This window comes from Chiloscyllium plagiosum, chromosome 7 (genome assembly GCF_004010195.1).
Source record: "Chiloscyllium plagiosum isolate BGI_BamShark_2017 chromosome 7, ASM401019v2, whole genome shotgun sequence".
Taxonomy (NCBI): Eukaryota; Metazoa; Chordata; class Chondrichthyes; order Orectolobiformes; family Hemiscylliidae; genus Chiloscyllium; species Chiloscyllium plagiosum.
The window spans coordinates 52,210,357-52,230,347 of NC_057716.1; the positions used below are offsets into that span (position 1 = coordinate 52,210,357).

The window sequence follows — 19,991 nt, forward strand, 5'->3', positions numbered from 1 at the left end:
TGAAGCGCAGATAAATCACTGCTTCACGTGGAAGGTGTGTCTGGGTCCCCAGACCCAGAGGAGAGAGGACTTAATGTGCAAATATTAAAAATTCTGCAATTGCATTGGAAGGTAACATGGGGCTTTGGGGGGGGTGGTGTTGGGAGTTGAGGAGGAGTGGACCAGGATGTCCTGCAGGGAATTGCCCCTGCGAAAGGCTGACAAGGGAGGGGAGTGGAATATGTGTCTGCTGACAGCATCCTGCTGGAGGTGGCAGAAATGGCAGCTAATGATCATTTAGATGCAGAAAGTGGGGGTGAAAAGTGAGGTCGAAAAGGACTTTGTCATTGTTGTGAGAGGGAAAGGGAACAGATGAGGGCAGAACGCAAGGAATGGGTTAGACACAGCTGAGATGCAATCTGTTTCTGGTGCCTTAATTAATGCTGGGTAGTCTGTTCTGATTCATTCTTTTCTCAGGCTGGAGTGCTTTGATGCAACTGAATGGCTTGATAAGCTGTTTTAGTGTCAACCAAATTGCGGTTGATGTGGAGTCATACATAGGCCAGAACCAGGTGGGAATAACAGATTTTCCTCCCTAAAGGGAAAACTTTAGTTACCCAGGTGTTTTTTTTAAATTATAATTAACAATTCATAGCTAATATTAAACTCGTTTTTTTTAAACTTCCAGATTTGTTAATTGAATACAAGCTTCAGCACCCCGCCAGGGTGGGATTCAAAACCATGTCCCTACTGCATTAGCCTAGCACTCTGAATTACTAGTCCAGTGACAAAGCCACTGCTTTCCTGTATCTGCTGATAATCGGAAGCATCCCTCAGCATAACTGTGGTCCAGAAACCAACTGAATGTAATATACAGTGACTACCAACGTAATCAATTGAAACTCAGTCCTTCAGCAGAAGCACTGTCATTCATGAGCAATGTATTGTCACAAATCACTTCATGGTAATTGCATTGTCGAGACACATTGAAGAAAACAATGCACTTAATTATTGTCCTTTGTGATGTCAGCATGCTCGAAGGTGTAACACAGCCAGTGACACACTTTATTGAAGTTTAGGCATTGGTGTAATGTAGAGAACCCCATCAGGTAATCTGCACAGTGCATGGGCCAACAAACTGCAACAAGACAATTAGGAAGAAAATATGTTTCATTTACACAAGCAGCAGGGCAAGTGCTTTCCAGGACATAAGGAGAATTCCCTGCTCCTCTTCAAACAGTGCAATGGGATATTTCACGTCCATTTGAGTGGGTAGACATAGTGTAGGTTAATGCCAACCAAAAGATGAAGCCTTAACAATGTTGAACTGAAGCATCAACCATGAATCATGGGCTTCTCCTGGACTGCAGTGTGAACTTGTGATTATCTGACTATAAGGCAAAAGGTCTATCACTTTTTAAAACTGGAACTGGAGAAGTACTTGAAAGATGCACTATAATTCTATTTTTTTTCTAGAAACTCTAAACTTACCAGTTTACTTTTAACCAGTTTTTCGATTGCACTGACAAGGTCCGCAGCACTGGGAATTTCAGAAGCACTCTGACGGGCAGTATGCAAAGAGGACTGCAGGATTAGAAACGAGGGGAACATTACCAAGGTGAGAGCAGGAAAAGGAAAAGGAAAATAACAAGCCATTAGTAATGCCACAGGGAGGAAAAAGGGTAAAGTAGGGTATACATTAAAGGTAAAAATAGCATTAGGGTGACAGCAAAGCATTGTTACAAGCCTCAACATTGTCTGACAGAACTCAAATAAAGCAATCCATCAACAAGTGGGCTAGGTCTTTACATAATGGGGCAGATCTTCAAATGACTGCTGGCATATAGAACTGGTTTCCAAAATGGCGGCACTTAGTTTACTGCCAATTTTATACCCTGGACAGAAGTTGAAAATTTATACCGGTACACCAGACACAGCTTGTAAGAAACTTGCACAATATCTTTGTCGGTTTTTCAGGCTTGTTACTATTAAAGTGCCCATATTTTGAACTGATTAGAAACGTGGACATTCAACCTCTATATCACAGCAGATTGTTATGTATTCGGCAATTTAGTCTTTTCAGAAATGCTGACTCATGATAACAGGACCTTTGTACTTAATGTCTTTGTTTTATGATTTTCTATGTTTCTCCTCTACACCGATCAGAATAATGAGTGGATTTCAACAATGGTACCCGACCCCATTCCTATGACTCTGTGGTGACTGACCCCACTCCTGATACTGTGTGGAAACTTATCCCATTCCTGTGACTGTTCAGTAAATTACCTCATATCTGTGGCTGCAGGAGAAAGCGAGTACTACAGATGCTGGAGAAGACAGTCAAGAGTGTGGTGCTGGAAAAGCACAGCAGGTCAGGCAGCATCTGAGGAGCAGGAGAATTGACGTTTCTGGCATAAGCTCTTCATCAGGAAAGAGGCTTGTGAGTCAGGAAGCTGAGAGATAATTGGGGGGGGTGGGGCTGGAGTGAAGGTAGCTGGGAATGTGATAGGTAGGTGAAGGTGTGGGGAAGGTGATAGGTCAGGCAGGAGGGTGAAGCGGATAGATGGGAAGGAAGATGGACAGGTCAAGGGTGCAGTGCTGACTTGGAGGCTTGGGACTGGAATAAGTTGGGGGAGGGGAAATGAGGAAACTGGTGAAATCTATATTAATCCCATGTGGTTCCAGGGTTCCAAGATGGAAGATGAGCCATTGTTCCTCCAGGCATCAGGTGGTTAGGGTTTGGCGATAAAGGATTCCAAGGGCCTGCATGTACTTGGTGGACTGGGAGGGGGAGTTAAAGGGTTCGGCAAAAGGGTGATGGGTTGGTTGGCGTGGGTGTTCCAGAGATGCTCTCTGAAACAATTCGCAAGTTGGAGTCCCATTTCCCCAATGTAGAGGAGACCACATCGGGTGCAAAGGATACAATAGATGACATGTGTGGAAGTACAGGTAAATTTCTGTCGGATGTGGAAGGATTCTTTGGGGCCTTGGACTGAGGTGAGGGGGGAGGTGCGGGTATAGGTTTTGCACTTCTTGCGGTGGCAGGGGAAGGAGCCGGGTGTGGTGAGTGGGCTTGTTGGGGGGGAGGGGGGGAAGGATTGTGGATCTGACAAGGGAGTTGTGGAGGGAATGGTCTCTCTGAAACACAGATGGGGTGGGGAGGGAAATATAGCCCTAGTGGTGGGGTCTTTTTGTAGGTGGTGGAAGTGGTGGAGGATGACGCGATGTATCTGGAGGTTGGTGGGGTGGAAGGTGAGGACCGGGTGGCCAAAGGGCCCCCTCACCTGTGTCTAAAGCCCAAAGGAACGCATATCTGTCACTGTGTGGTAACCTACCCCATTCCTGTGACTATGCAGTAACTTCCCCATTACAATGAATGTTTGTTGACCTGCCCCATTGCTTGTCATTATGTTGTTAGATATAAGTCCAAGATTGAAGACCGGTATGTATTGATGTTCAGGAAAGTTCATGTTGATATTGTGCCAGCTCCACAATCTCCACAGTTCCACTATAAACTTTCTCTGATCATGAGAAGCCTAACAATGATGCAATCCTTAAGAAGAGTAGCAATGAGTTTTAAATGTGATCCTATATAAATCATTCAATATACACAACCTGAAATATAGACTGATTAAGATATCCAAACGTCTTCAAAATTATAAAATGAAACAGTGTTAAAAAAGATCTAGAGATATGTCGTGTTGGCAACTTGGTAGAAGGTTTGTTTTGCTGAGCAGAAGATATTTATACAGTCAAAAGGGTTGACCATGGGAAACCATGACATTGATGTATATTTGGAAACTGAATATTTGTTCAAATCCGAATTGCACCTCAAACTGGATGAAGACTCATATGAAAGAAGGAATTAAGAGCAGAGTTTACATAGCTAAATCTCAATCTAAGGCTGTCACCTGATAGCTCGAGGATCAAGGGAATTACAGGCCATTAGTAATCAAGGATAAATCCAGAGGCTTAAATAAATGCAGTTTCAAGCCAATCAGCAAAAGGAACCACTTAATTACCAGAAAGACATTGGGAGAGATCAAGATTTGAACTCGTCAAAGTGAATGGATGACATGCTCTCCTGTTATATTGCTTAAGGATGGCATTTGGTGTAAAAGATTAAGAAGTGATACAAATTTTGTCAGAATAGTATTGGATTATTTGCTCTCAATTCTGTTAGTCAGCTTATTGGCATCATTATGCCAAACTCCAGATGCATATTTGGAATGGACACATATAACCATATGGGCATAAGATGTGGGAGCAGAAGTAGGCCATTCAGCCCATCAGGTCTACTTCACTGTTCAGTTAGATCATGATGCACATAGCAGGGGGCTACATTTTGCTGGCCCCATAATGATGTGGTTAGAGACAGCTAAAAAAGTGATGATTCTGTCAGGGTGGTACCTTGATATATTTATGCCTTTGAGGAACACCCGCTCGAGCAGCCTAGGATGCAGGTCGACTGTCCGTTCCACAAAGATGAACAACCTCCCCTCACCAAACAAGGTGCTCAAGATTCCAGCTCAATCAGGTGACTCCCACTGACAGGCACCAGGGCCATAGGAGCCCAGACTCCAATAATGGGGGCATGGGGATGAAAGATCAAATCAGCCTGTTCAGAAGGGTTTTCCTCATCCCAATATCCCTACTTGCTCCAGGAGTTTGCAGTACAGTCATTCTGTGTCAACAGCTGACAACACACCCACACTGAGGTGCTTGTATTGGCATCCAATCTGCCCATGAGATTAACTCATGTCTCCAGAGTTATGATTGGGCTGGCAGGAATCAAATGACCATTTCCATCCTTAAAAGGTCAGTGAAGATGGCCATTTAGGTATTGTGTACCTGGTAATTGTGCCACTCATCTCACTGCTGACAAGTATGGAAGCAGGAACCCCATTTGATGCTGAGAACATTTTCCTGTAGTCCATGGAGAAATTCAGCCCCATGAGTGAAAGGATAAATGTGCCTGCAGGTGAAATTTAAACACCAAGCTGGCAACCAAAGTATAATTATGTTTTACACATTTTGAGAAAGCTGAAGAAGAATTTAAACCAACCGTCAGCATTTGTCAAAACAGCTTCAGCAGTGGGTAAAGAGACAATAAACAAAAATAAAATTAAAGGGAGATGAAGATTCAGGCCCAGGTTTGCAGGCAGCCCACAGCTGAGCTGCTTTTAATAGCTCCTGAAATGTGAATGGTGCTGCAGGTGATAGTGGAGAGAAGGCGGCCTTATTTTCTGTTCAGAGATACTGCTCCCAAAAGTCAGCCTTGCAACATGCGTAGAAAGAGCATGATGTTGACCTGAGGGTAAAACTCTTGAAACTGCCAGGGGTAGTCAGCATGACACATTGCAGCTGGAGATATCCTTGTTGTAGATGGTACATTTTCTGCACTTTGATCATTCTACATGTGGGCTCCAGAGTCTGCAGATGTCATTGGTGGCATCTTGACAGATGTAACAAAGAGGGCAACTCAACTCTTGCTCATTTTTCTTTGCCTTCTTTCATACCATGCCGTTGAAAACTTGACATACAAAGTCACTGATGTTATGATGAGTCAGGCATGCAACTATCCTAATATTCCAATCAAGCCTACAGTCCCTGATTCCTTTGGGAATGGGAGTCTGCATGTGCAGAATCATCTGCTGAAGAAAGGGTTGGTCACATCTGCCCATAGATCTGAGTAGAAATGAAATATCTCAATATACAATGCAGTCTACACATCACTCTAGAGATCTGATTTTCCTTTATCCTAAGGAAAATGTGTACAGTATTGATAACAGGGCAAAAGAAAACTAATTAGAACAATTCATATGAATATTCATGAGAACTTAATTGATAGGTGAAGAAATATGATCAAAAATGCCCCAGGAACAGCCTAAAATATTTAATTTTACATTGCTCTCTCTTTTAAGTGAACTTCCACCAGACTTTTCAGTCCCCATCAGCACTCTTCAATGCAGGATGAATAGGTCTTCCTACATGTATGAACTGCATGGATGAAATTTGTGCAGTCCCTCTTGTTTCAATATTTAAATGAAATGTTTACATATTTTGAATGAGAGGTATTACCACCTCTAACTGCCATCCATAATTATGTAAAGTCCTGTCCACGTCTATTTCTAAGGTGGAATTGGGAGTAAAATCAGTTTAATTTGGAAAGGGAAACAAGCTGTGGACTTCTCAAACTAAATTCAGTAAGTGATCTTAGAGGGAAGCTCTCTCAAAGGCACCAACCAGACTTTCTATAATAAGTGCACCAAAGATCTAGATAAACTTTTAAAAGACGGATGGGAATGTTCACATTGGTGGGTCTGCTCCACTACTGATACATCACAGGAATTTGAAACAAAATCTAGTTAACGTATAAACAAAATTAATGCTGCATTATGGGGTGGAGTGGAAGCAGTTCCAAGGGATTTCCCATGGGAGTTATTGTCAGATTCAGACCATTGGAAAATGTGTGTGAAACAGAAAGTGGATTGCAAATCATACAATATTTTAGGAATAATCTGATCAAATGAAACTAAAACTCACCATGGGACCTGGGAGTTTACACATTGCATAAAACAACATACAACAAAGAAAACACAGCCAACATAGAAAAAAATCAACAACCTGTAAAAAGACAATTTGAGGCTGATAACTACTGAAGGGTCAGGCTGCAATGGAATTGAAGCTTCTGTTAGAAAATGTTCATGTCGATCTTAGGAATATGTTCATTGCTTTGCTGTAACAGCAAAATTGGTGTGAAAAATTCAGAACCATGACAAACCATGAAGCATAACTTCCCACTGCTGGATGACTGGCACACAGCCTATTTATCATTATGGGGACCAGACCTCATATTTAGCATGAAGACAGCTGGATTAAATTTAGCCTACTGCTTCTGACCAGGAAGTGTTTCTATAGCTAACAGCTGAATGTAATTACTTTAAGTGTCTCAGCACTAAAGAGAACATCCTTAAAATCTGTGATGTATTTACACTGGCTGGTTGGAAGATATGGCCCCACTGTGATTTTTACAGATGTTATTTATGATAGCATTTTATCTGAATATGTACTGACAGAGCTGGAATTGAATTACAGGGGGGAGGAGAAACGCAGATGTGAGAGGTCTAAGGACCATTAAAGAACAGCTGCAAAGTTTATGCATCTACCTTATTCTGCTGTAAATGATGTTTTAGCAAGCTGGTAAAAGGTTGGACACAGCAACTGCCACATCCCACTCAGACCAATAGCTTCAGCAATTTGAAGTACAGCCAGGCCTGTTGAGAAATATCTCCACCATTATCTACAGATCTCTACATTGTGCTATGCTTTCACTGTGCTCCCAACTCGCTGCAACTGATGCATATTTTCACTGTCCACACTGACACTGAAACTTCTCTTGTTTGTTATCAAAGAACAACATGAAGAAAACTTGCGATATCTTTTAATATTTTTGCCATACGACAGATTTGTGAAGAAAGTTACAGCTCATGGCATAACAAAAGTGACGTGGATAGAAAATTGGCCTGAGAGATAGGAAACAAGGAGGAATGGTCATTGAGTCATAGGGATGCACAGCTTGGAAACAGACCCTTCAGTCCAACCTGTCCATGCTGACCAGATATCCCAACCCAATCTAGTCCCACCTGCCAGCACCCGCCCCATATCCCACTATGTTTTGGGCTGGAGGAAGGCTTGTAATGGAGTTCCCCAGACTTGGTATTGGGATCCTCACATTTCCTCAACCTTGCTATGCAGGAGACAATTTCAATGTTTGTGGGCAATAAAAAACTTGGAGATATTGTAGATATTTGCTGATCGCTCTGTCTGAGTTTGGTATTACACACCTTTGGAGCAGGTTGAACTTGAATCTGGGCCTCCTGATCCAGATGGTGTGATACTGTCACTGTGCCACAAAGGCACTAAGTGAACCAGAATTCAGCAAGGCAAAGAATGACACTCCTCTGGCCTGAAGCCTTAGACCACTTGACCATCCTGACAAGTTGTTAGAAATGTTGTAAACTGTGAAGAGAACAGTATGGAACTTTAAAAGACAATGTCATGTTGATGGAGTGTGGGGACAGGAGTCTAATGAAGTTCAGTGCACAGACAGGCGATACATTTCAGTCCAACGAACAGGAAGAGAAATAAAGGGTGCTATTTCAAATAGTGTGCAGGAGCAGAGCGAGCAGTCAATAAAGCAAACAGTATTCCAAGTTTTAAAAATAGGGACATAGAGTTCAAGAGCAGGGAGGTTATGCTGAATTTGTACAGGTCACTGGTTAGAGGTTAGTGGGAGTATGGTGTAAGTTCTGGTTGTGATAGTTTAAGGAGAATGCAAACACATTGAAAAGAATGCAGGACATGAGGAACTTCAGGTATGAGGATAGACTGTCGAAACTGGGATTTTTCTCATTTGGAATGAGAAGGTGAAAATGAGATTTGAAAGAAGTTTTCAAAATTATGAGAGGCCTGGGCAGAATATGTCGGGAGAAACATTTCCTGTTCATTAGACAGAGCAATGTGGAATAAACATTTTCACACAGTGAATCATAAGTGTATGGAATGCACTGCCTGGAAATGTGGTGGAAGCAGGTTTAAATGAGTAATTCAAGAGGGCATTGCAGATTATGTACATTGAAAAACAACATGGCAGGGTACTGAGAAAAGACAGGAAAAAGCCAAAGACTGGCATTCAGTCAAAATGCTCAGAAAAAAATTCAGAGCAGGCAAATAAGAAAAAAAATACATGACTGTTTTAATACATCTATAAATCCCAGGACTGGCACAAACAGCAATCATTGGAGACAAAAGGAATAAAAATGTGACCATCAACAATTAAATATTGGGGTCCATTAAAATCTGTGTTTTCCAAGTATTTACTGTATGGCATGCAATTATTTTTAACAGCTATTACAGAAGTAACTAACTTTCCAAAATTCTAGCATATGAAGACAAAGGGAAGAATAATGAAAAATACTCATTATTTTAATTGGGCTTGCGTCAATAATTCATCTGGTACCAAATGCACCCCATTATGAGTGCATTGTTTTCTTAAAACAAGCTTAGAAAGAAAGATTTTAAAGAACTCTCCAACAAGCACAGACAAAGAGATGATGATCATCTGACGTTATGAGTGGCTGTCCTATGGCCATTAGACAGAAGGGTCCAGACAATTCGTTGACACAGAGAAAGTAATCTGCCCCTAGAAAAAGGCATAACAAGAAGTTCCAGGCTCAGACAGCAGGAGTACTCAGGACAGGAGGTATCGAGGGAAGTCTGCAGGGGCCAGGGCAATTCCGCTCTGGAATAATCATGCAGGGGCCAAGAGAGTTAAAGAGCCAGATTCCACGCTGCAGTAATCACGCTGATGCTAGGTAAAATCCACCCTGCAGGATCTGCACAGGGACCAAGAATACAGTAGACTCAGGGTAGAAGGGATTTTTCCCAGACTGCCATCTTCATCGAGCAGTCCTTGTCAGGCAGGTGTAAGATGGACCAGAAGGAGAGGAGGCAGACCAGGGTAAGTGTTCCCTAATGCCTAATCGACAGAACCCGATGCTGTCTTCACAGCTTTAATGAGACTGAGTTCTTGCATACAACAGCCTGTTTGTCTTATAGTATGTGAACCATCCACAATTGTCGAGGCATTTGGATGGATATATGAATGGGAAGGGTTTGGAGGGATATGGGCCGGGTGCTGGCAGGTGGGACTAGATTGGGTTGGGATATCTGGTCGGCATGGACGGGTTGGACCGAAGGGTCTGTTTCCATACTGTACATCTCTATGACTCTATGTATACATGCTTCATCTAATTAATTAATGTATCAATTCCAAACTATTGCTTCTTAACAAACTCAACAAACTATCAGAAAATTACAATAAATTAGTGAGTTTTGATTAGATTTGTAGCGCATGTCGAGGTTCTGGATGTAGGTTTGCTCGCTGAGCTGGGAGGTTCATTTCCAGACGTTTCGTCATCCTACTAGGTAATATCTTCAGTTGGCCTCAGGTGAAGCAGTGTACATGATTCCTGCTTTCTATTTATATGTTTGGGGTTCTTTGGGTTGGTGATGTTATTTCCTGTGATTATGTCATTTCCTGTTCTTTTTCTCAAGGGGTGGTTGATGGGGTCTAACTCGATGTGTTTGTTGATATAGTTCTGGTTGAAATGACATCAGAGTAGGGTGACAAAACATCTGGAAATGAACCTCCCAGCTCAGCGAGTAAACCTATATCCATTACAATAAATCATTGACTGCCTGACTAACATCAAGCACCTTTAAAGGAAACACGAACAATATTTATTCAGAAGTTTATTTTATGGCAGCATTTAAAAGACGTAAATGCACTGTTTTATTTCTGGTTTTTGCAATTACACATGTTGTGGTTGAATGAAAACAGCCCAAGTAGGAGTACGATGAAGAAGCAGGTTACAGTGCTCGTTTCACTATTAATGACCCTCTCTTTTTTACACATACATGCATCACAAAAAGGCTGAAAATCTAGGTGGGCCCCAGTCCCAGTACGTGTTGAGTATAGCATGATGTGGTTGGGTCGGCAACTACGTGTCTTCATTTCAATTGCCATTATCTTGTAAGGTGAGCAAGCGTGGAAACCAAAAGCTCAACCATCATTTTGAAGTAGCTCGTTAACAAGCTATTGAGTTATCAATGAGCCTCAGGGACAGATCAATGTAGGAGCAGGGCAAGATATTTAAGAAGATATTTCTGATTACTCAGAATATGCATGTTCTAAGGGGAGGATCCACCATGGGAGATTAAGTAAGTAAGTTAATGGAAGAATCAAAGTGAAGGAAAAAGCATATAATAACACAAAGTTGAGTGGTGGTTCAGGTGATTAGAGAGAATATGAAGAGTGGTGGAGAATGACTAAAAGATTGAGGAGAAGAAATAAATAAAGGGTTGAGAGAAAGCTAACTAGAAATGTGAAAATAGATAGTGAGAGTTTCTACAGGTGTTTAAAAAGGAAAGAGTGAGTGAGTGTGGTTTCTCCAGAGTGCAAATGGGGAATTGGTTGTGGATAATCAAGAAATGGTAGATGAAGTGAACAAATATTTTGCTTTTAGCTTCACTATAGAGGATACACTTTGATAACAGCTGTAACCAGCTTTTTCAAGTTCTCAGAGGGAAAAAGTGGTGTTTGATAAAAATTACAATCACTCAGCAAACTGATAGAACTGTGGGCCAACATGCTCAGAGACATGTCTTAAGAGTGGTGGCCAACTACCTGATGAAGGAGCGGCAATCTGAAAGATAGTGCTTCCAATTTAACCTGTTGGACTATAACCTGGTGTCATGTGATTTTTAACTTTGTACACCCCAGTCCAATATGGCATCTCCAAATCATGAGCTTTTGTATGATTTTTGACTTCACTATTTCATTGATTTGAGTTTGCTATACGGAATAAGGAGAGATAGAGAGTATAGAGAGGGCTTTGAATTGGATGCTTTGACTGATCCCTGACCATGACATAATCCCTCATCTGCCTGAAGACCTGGCCTAGCAGCCTAATTAAATGCGGAGTCTCCTTTTGACACGTTATTCATTGTGCTGAGACAGTGGGAGCAGGAATGAGTGCACTTTCTGTTCTGCTTTGCTCACCCCACCAAGAATTGTAAAATCCAGTACACAGTTTCCGGAGGAACAAAACTTCCTTTGTTTTCCATGTGGTCCATCTTATGATATGGGTGGTTTGATCCACATTTTGAAAAAACACTTTCAGATACATCTAACGTTGTTAAACTATTTTTGTATCCCGTTCTTTAGCGTCCTTAGAGCTTTATAATTTTCTGTCACAAATGTTATCTGTGGACATGCACACTTATCCCCTGCTATTACATTAATTATGCTGGTTCTCTTCCTTATGGTGTTTTCCATAGTACACATGTTCAGACTGCTTTATTGTGGGATTTATAAGTATAGGAAGATGCTGGAATGCATTTTTATGATTATGGCATCAGCTGTTTATGAGACATCTGCTTTTATAACCAGTTGAAATTCATAGGTAAGGCTGATGGCTTAGCTCTTCTTTTGAAACTACTTCCACTGTCATTGTCATTTCATTGAAACATACACACATTCAAACTACTTTCTGTCAGTAGTTCATGGCATTTTCTATACATTGATGACAGCCATAAATTGACTGTATCAAAGACTGCAGTTAATAACAGAAAGTTCATGCTACAAGAAATAAATTATTTCTCCAAAAGAATCCTCGAATAGCAGGGTAAACCTCTTTGCATCTACTATAAACTTAATAGACATGTGTGTAGTGCAGACAGCTAAACTCCCAAACAGCATGTGCAGAAGCATGCATGACATAGTACATTGAGCTGAAGTTCCCACCTAGGGTGCTGGTATGATCCCAAACTAAACTGCACTTGTTTCAAAATGTATTTTTATTCCTGCAAATTTCCCCTTAAAACTGCCAACTATACCTCAAATTTCTGTTAATGCAAAATCTACCGTGCACAATCTGACGGTGTTTAAAAGATTTCTTTTAGAAAAGAGAAAATATTGCTTTGATACATTTTATAATAGAATCTAGGTCAAATTTAATTCCAGCTTAGAATGAGTTCAGCACAACATATTCAACTAGGAACTTTTAATCACAATATCATTACAAGACTGCAATTAACCTGATTCTAAATACTGGAAATTAATATAAAGATATGGAAAGTCTGCTGACACTGCCAATCTGACTGCACACACTCACCTCTGATTTTTTTCAATCAAACAACAAAGTGCAAATGCTGGTGATCTGAAATAAAAATATAAATTGCTGGCAAAACTCAGCAAGTCTGGCAGCATCTGTGGGAAGAAAGCAGAGTTAATGCTTGGAGTCCGGTTCCGGAATCAGTGGACCCGAAAAGCTAACTCTGCTTTCTTCCCACAGATGCTGCCAGACCTGCTGAGTTTCTCCAGCAATTCTGATTTTTTTAAGCCACACGTGCAACATAAAACTGATTTTTCAATTGGGAAAAAAAAATCTACTTTGTGTAATTATAATTTTTCTCTTCACTGATATTTTTAGGTGTTTGTTAGGTCTTTGTCACTCTTTATTTCAATTTATTTCAGAAAACTTGCTGCTACTGTGCATGCTCCTGGGTGTCAGCAGTCTTAAAAATATACAAGTTTATTTTTGATTGGAGCTGTCAGCTCCCTCTGAAGTATTCTTTTGAAAATTATTCAAAACCTTTCTAAATGCACCTCTTTGTGTTCTTGGGTCCAAAGGTTACAACTTAGTCTTTATAGCTTCCATGAAGGAGTGCAAAATGAATGCAATTAATGAAACACTCAATGAAGATCCATTCACCCTGAGGTCCTGGCCAGTTTTATGGGTAGTGCATTCTTACAATGCAGTGCTTTCAGATAAAAGGTAAATGATTGCAGAAACTTGATAGGCACTGAGCACAAATCTTTGCTTAAAATTATGCAGTCGTTTGAACTGGTTACACTGGTACCAGTTGAATTCCATTAGAGTTTCTCACATGCAAGAAAAGATTATTGTTCACTTTTCCATTTACTGTAATTATGTTTCGTATTTGTTCAGTAATAATTTATGCTGCCTATTCTGTCTAGTATCTGTCTTCCCATCGACCTCTTTCTCAACTCTAAAGCAGTCACTATTCTGCCCCATCAACTGTATTACCCTACTTCCTCAACTAAGAAAAAAGTCAAATTACTTGTCAATATATAAATCACTGAACTCTTTAATAAACTAAATTATTTTAGCCAAGTATTTTTTTTTCATTCCTTCCCTTTATTGATAAATAAAGCAGAATAAGGCAGGTCAAAAGAACTGGAAGACCAATCTGGATAAAATGAAGAAGACATTTGAGTCATGGACAGGATTCAATGTGCACATAAAGCTAGGAACACAGCTGAGCATTGCAGGGAAAGCAAAGAACTTCAAAAGAGAGAGGAGAACCAGTGATGCAGATATCCAAGTCCTGAAGGGTGTGGCATTATGCTATTAGACAACCAATGTAAGGTAATAGCTGCTTGATCTTGTGCTCAGATAATAGACACCAAAACTGCATATAGCACTCCAGGTATGGTCTCATCAAAGTTCTATACAACTGTAGAAAAACTTACTAATTTTTGTGCTGTAGTTCCTGTATAATAAATACTAATGCGCAATTTGCCTTATTACTTGCTGTAACCGCATGCAACCTTCACACAGGTATTGGCAAATCTCTGTGAGCATCAATGCATAAAAGTACTCAACATTTTTTAAAATCTCCCTTTCTATCCTTCATAATGTAGTAAATTATTTCACTTCACAGTTCCCCAAGGAATATTGTATCCTCTTGACCATTCATCCGTCTTGTCCTCCTCACTGTTTAATGTCACATATACTTTTGTATCATCAGAATACTTGTGTAGATTACTCTCAGCACCTTCATCTAAGTCAGTAACATAGACTGTAAAATGTAAAATGTTAAGGCCCCAACACTGATCACTAATTACAACTGTCAATTTGAATATGTCCTGTTTATTTCTACTCTGTTTTCTGTACTTTAAACAATCCTCTATTCATGCTAATATTTTGACCCAAACCCCATGAACATTGACCTTGGGTAATAATTTTTTATACCAAAATGCATTTTGGAAATCCAAACATACTGAATGCACAAAGATCGAGGCTGCCACTCTCATGTAGTATGAAGGGGTGCTGCACTGTTTAAGGTGCTGTCTTTTTGACAGAGTCACATTGGCTCCAATTACTATATTATGATTTGAGCACATATTTAACACTTCCTCAATCATAGATTACAGCATTTTATGAACAATTGATGTCAGGATCTTTGACCTGTGGCCTTCTGCATTCCCTTTCCCACCTATTTCGAATAGTGGTGTTACACTTGCTGTCTTCTAAGCCTTTGGGACAATTTGTGAACAGCCTCTTATGGAACTTTCCAGGTTACTGCACATTTGTGAATGCTTAGAAGGAGCACTGTGCTGTTTAACTGACCTTTTAAATTTGCTATTGCCTGTTTTTGAGTCACTGCCCAAAACAATTTCTCTCCAGCATCTGTTCTTTTGCATAACGTAGGTTTCCTCCAGTGCCCAGTTTCCTCCCACAGTCCAAAGGTGAGCGAGTTAGGTGGATTGGCCATGCTAAATTGCCCATAGCATCCAGGGATTTACAGGCTAGGTGGGTTAGACATGGGAAATACAGAGCTATGGGGGATAGAGTAGGTTGTGGTGGGTCTGGGCAAAATGCTGTTTGGAGGATCAGTGTGAATTGATGGGCCAAAAGGCCTGCTTCCATACTGTAGGGAATTCTAGGTTCTATGAAAACTTCCATATTAGTCAATTTTGTATTACAAAGTAATGCTACAGTTAAGACGTTTTCTTCACAACACTTTGATGCTTAAATAATCAGGAATGTCAACAATTGAATTTACTAAGCTTATGCACAAGGAGTTTGTTTAATTATGCCTATATTAATGAATCCATTTAAAGAAAGCATAACATCTTTTGGGCTGAATTGAAACAAAAATAGTTATTCACTGTGCAAAATTGAGCAATTCAGTGTAAATGACAAAGAATGACAAATTTGTTCAGCTGACCTTTCACCATGTGGGAAGTCAAATTATCAAACTGGTGAGTAAAAGTGACCAAGTGTCAAAATGCCTTTTCATTTCTCAAGCTACAGATCCATGCTTCAAGACAAACTGACTCATGATCATGTTGACATTAGAAAGCTGGGTTACATACGCAATCCTCTGGTGATGGATCATTATCAATGATTTTCATTGGGGGAGGAAGTGGAGTATGCGACTCGTCATCTGGTTCATCCTCTCCTCCACTCTGCATTCCAGAAGAAGACTTGGATAAAGTGCCACTGGGTGGTTCATCTTTCCTTCCCTTCTGTTGTGAGAAATTCCAGGACAGATCAAACAATATATATTTCATAGATTCCAAAGATCATTAGTGATTTAAAGTCAAGCAAACCAGTGATACAAAGCAATTCTCAATAAAATCTTATGTTAGTCTTTTAATAGTTTCTTGCTGATGTAAGGATAACTAAGTTGGTTTATTGCATGGGAAGTATGCAACATTTCTCCTCCTCCATGTTTCTGCTTTTATCCTGCCAAAAATATATACATTTATTTATAGTATATATGTTGAGCATAGCCCCACAAACACCCAAAACGTCCCTCTTCATATGTAAACAGGGATAGTGAATGGCAAGAAACAGTGCAATTCAGCCCAAATCAGTACCTCTTGTCCTCCTTCTATTACTCTTGGCAACAAGCTTACATTGATAGGAATTGGGAGCTGAGGGGAATTAATTAACTTTTCTCCTCCAAATCTAAGATTACTGTTCCTGCCAAGATAAACAAACTTAGTCAGAGCCAGAATTCAATGTGTGAAATTAATGGTCTGGTGATCAGTTTGACAGTGGGCAGTGTACTTAGCAGTTAAGCTAGTGTGGAGTTCATTATCTATTTTCAGTTTTAATAAAGTATTGGCTCACATGATCTTGTTTTTATTTCAAGACTGGACCTATCAAAGAATTCTCCCTCCTCAAAATAAAGCATTCCGAGCTGTGCCAAAAGAAACATACCTCATCTGCACTGTCCTCCTGAGGTGCGTTTTCATTCTCCCCTGCCTTGGGTGAAGCTGGATCTATGCTTGCCTTGCCATTCCTGCTTCTTTTCTGCTTAACAATCTTCCGATTGTCAGCTTTGCCACTGCTGAGTCTACGGACAGGACTAGTCAGCCATTTCTTCAGTGTATTTCCTGAACGTTTGGGTCCTGGGGAGTTCTGCATGGAGTTTAATGAAGGCTGAGGCTGAAGGTTTGAAACAGATTCAGACTTTGCTCCATTGTCATTCGGTGAATATGCATCTGGAACCAACACAAATACAAACGCAAACTCAGATTAAAATTGAGAAATGTATCCTTGCTCTGCATAATTCCCTGTCTAGAGATCCTAATAAGATTATGATTGTATAGCTCAATTTATAAAGCAATCTAAATTGACGTGAGAAGGAAAGAAATTCCAGTTGTAACTGTAACTGCAGAATTAAAGTACTGTCGGCCAAATATTTTGGAATATGAACAGATTTAATTTTAGTTTAATTTGGATAATTTAATCATGTCTTTCATGATTACAACAAAAGTACCTGGCCACAAATTTTCTAGTATTCACGAGGTTGACTAAATAGTAGATATTAACATTCAGAAAGTGGTCCAACCAGAGAATAATAAGAATTAACAATCGTTATTTAATAAGATATATTTCAACAGCTAAGTAAGCATTGGGAAGAGCAAAGCAGATGACAACTGCAAAACTGACAGTTTTACTGCCAAATGAACTGTTGTACAAAGAATGATGGAATGAAAGATAACAGCATATGGGATTGACTGCCAGTATCCTTGTGCATCAACTATTGGCGGTAATGTTACAAAGCAGCCACAATATTGAAACACCATAGTCCTAATGGTGATCTGTCTGCTTCACAAGTAACATAGATTTTTATAGCCAGGAAAACCCTTCATAATGTAGTTCAAGAAGAAGAGAAAGAAAGCAAACTCCCACGAAGCTTCTCTCTTACTTAAAATATGTCACAAGCCCAAATATATTTTGAACTTAGAACTTACTTATAACACTTTGAGCTTAAAGTATTCTTATGCTTTTATGTTTATTTTTACAACCACAAGCAAAACTGGATCAAAAATCAAAGTAGTGCTGAAATCCCTCAGAGAAAGCTCTAACTATAATTCATTCAAATTCTAATACTTGAGGTGGTGGCTTTTCTGAGGGAATTTTTCTTACTTTGTTTCAGATTAAAAGATTTGACTAGGTTCTTTATTCATAACAATCAAAAAACCATTTTTTAAAAAGCATTCCATATGTTTAATGTATGGAATCCTGAGGATATGATTTTAGTAATATGGGTTTAAAGTCAGGAATAAACTAAAACTTCATCTTAAATCATTTAGAGAAGACAAACGTACATAATACTTATTTCTCATTAGTTAGCTCCTTCTGGAAAGAAAAGGTCACTGCTGTTTTATGCTGTTTAAAACAAAACCTTGAAACATTTTCTTCCCTTAGTAATCCTCATTAAAAAGGAAGACAATTTCAAAGAAGATCACTTTTTTAAAATAGACATTCCCAAAATCACTGCATGAAATATTAGGATATGCAGTAATTTCAGAATCCACGTGTGAGCCAGTGTGGTGCCAGGTATGTAGGTCATATGTCCCAAAGAATTGTAAGGTACAGACTGTGTCCAACCAGCGCATGCTTGTAAACTTGCAACACAGTGAACATTAAATGTGATTTTGCACTTGGACAATATTAGCTGAATAATCTTGAGTATGCAAAAATCCACATAGATAACTAATTTAGGGTTATCAATTTAAGTTGTAGTGTTGCACACTTAAGTGTTTTGGAAACTATACATATTAATATAGAGTGCCCTGTTCTTTGCAGACAAAGTGAGTCTGTAGGTGCATTGCACTCGTTTCATAGAACATAGAAAAGTACAGCACAGAACAGGCCCTTCGGCCCATGAAGTTGTGCTGAGGATTATTCCTAATTTAAAATAAAATAACCTAACCTACACACCCCTCAATTCATACTGTCCATATGCATGTCCAGCAGTCGCTTAAATGTCCCTAATGACTCTGCTTCCATCATCACCGCTGGCAACGCATTCCATACATTCACAACTCTCTGCATAAAGAACCTACCTCTGACGTCTCCTCTATATAACTTCCTCCTAATATATTAAAACTATGACCTCTCATGCCAGTCAATCCTGCCCTGGGGAAAAGTCTCTGGCTGTTGACTCTATTCATGCCTCTCATTATCTTGTATACCTCAATCAGGTCACCTCTCTTCCTTCTTCTCTCCAGAGAGAAAAGTCCAAGCTTAGTCAACCTTTCTTCATAAGGCAAGCCCTCCAGGCCAGGCAACATCCTGGTAAACCTTCGTTGCACCCTCTCCAAAGCCTCTGTATCTTTCCTATAATAGGGTGACCAGAACTGGACACAATATTCCAAGCATGGTCTCACCAGAGTCATGTAGAGCTGCAACAAAACCTCACGACTCTTAAAATCGATCCCCCTGTTAATGAAAGCCAAAACATCATATGCTTTCTTAACAACCCTATCCACTTGGGTGGCAACTTTGAGGGATCTATGCACTTGAACACCAAGATCCCTCTGTTCCTCCACACTGCCAAGAATCCTGTCTTTAATCCTATATTCAGCATTCAAGTTTGACCTTCCAAAATGCATCATTTCGCATTTATCCAGGTTGAACTCCATCTGCCATTACTCAGCCCAGCTCTGCATCCTGTCTATGTCGCACTGCAGCCTGCAATAGTCTTGATACTATTAATGGCACCTCCAACCTTTGTATCATCGGCAAATTTACTCACCCACCCCTCAACCTCCTCATCTAAGGCATTTATAAAAATTACAAAGAGCTGAGGCCTAAGAACAGAGCCCTGCGGGACATCACTCACTACTAACCTCCAGGCAGAATACTTTCCAGCTACAACCACTCTCTGCCTTCTGTTAGCCAACCAATTCTGAATCCAAAAAGCCAAATCTCCCTGTATCCCATACCTCCTGACTTTAAAAATAAGCCTACCATGGGGAACCTTATCAAATGCCTTGCTGAAGTCCATATACACCAGATCCACTGCTCAACCTTCATCAACCTGTCTTGTCACCTCCTCAAAAAAGTCAATAAGATTTGTGAGGCATCACCTGCCCTCACAAAGCCATGCTGACTGCCTTTAATCACTCTATACTTTTCCAAGTAATTATAAATCCTATCCCTCAGAATTCTTTCCAAAACCTTGCTGACCACAGACAGAAGACTGACTGGTCTGTAATTGCTATGGATTTCCCTATTCTCCTTCTTGAAAAGAGGAACAACATTTGCCTCCTTCCAATTCTCCAGTACGACTCCAGTGGCGAGTGAGGAAGCAAAGATCTTCGCCAGTGGCTT

The 19,991-nt window shown here is 40.1% G+C and overlaps 1 protein-coding gene across 12 annotated transcripts in view; it reads right to left on the reverse strand.

The window, feature by feature from the left end:
- Positions 1 to 19,991, reverse strand: part of kalrna (kalirin RhoGEF kinase a) — a 713,874-nt gene that overhangs the window by 97,273 nt on the left and 596,610 nt on the right. For 9 of the 12 annotated variants that reach the window (XM_043693727.1, XM_043693729.1, XM_043693725.1 and 6 more), the window contains 3 exons: positions 16,584 to 16,867; positions 15,731 to 15,883; positions 1,471 to 1,563 (listed from right to left, as the gene is read on the reverse strand). In XM_043693727.1, coding sequence (XP_043549662.1) covers positions 1,471 to 1,563; positions 15,731 to 15,883; positions 16,584 to 16,867 — 530 coding nt within the window. Of the gene's footprint in view, positions 1 to 1,470; positions 1,564 to 5,117; positions 5,413 to 15,730; positions 15,884 to 16,583; positions 16,868 to 19,991 lie in introns of those variants that run through there. The other 3 variants (XM_043693728.1, XM_043693731.1, XM_043693735.1) reach the window with 2 other exon arrangements.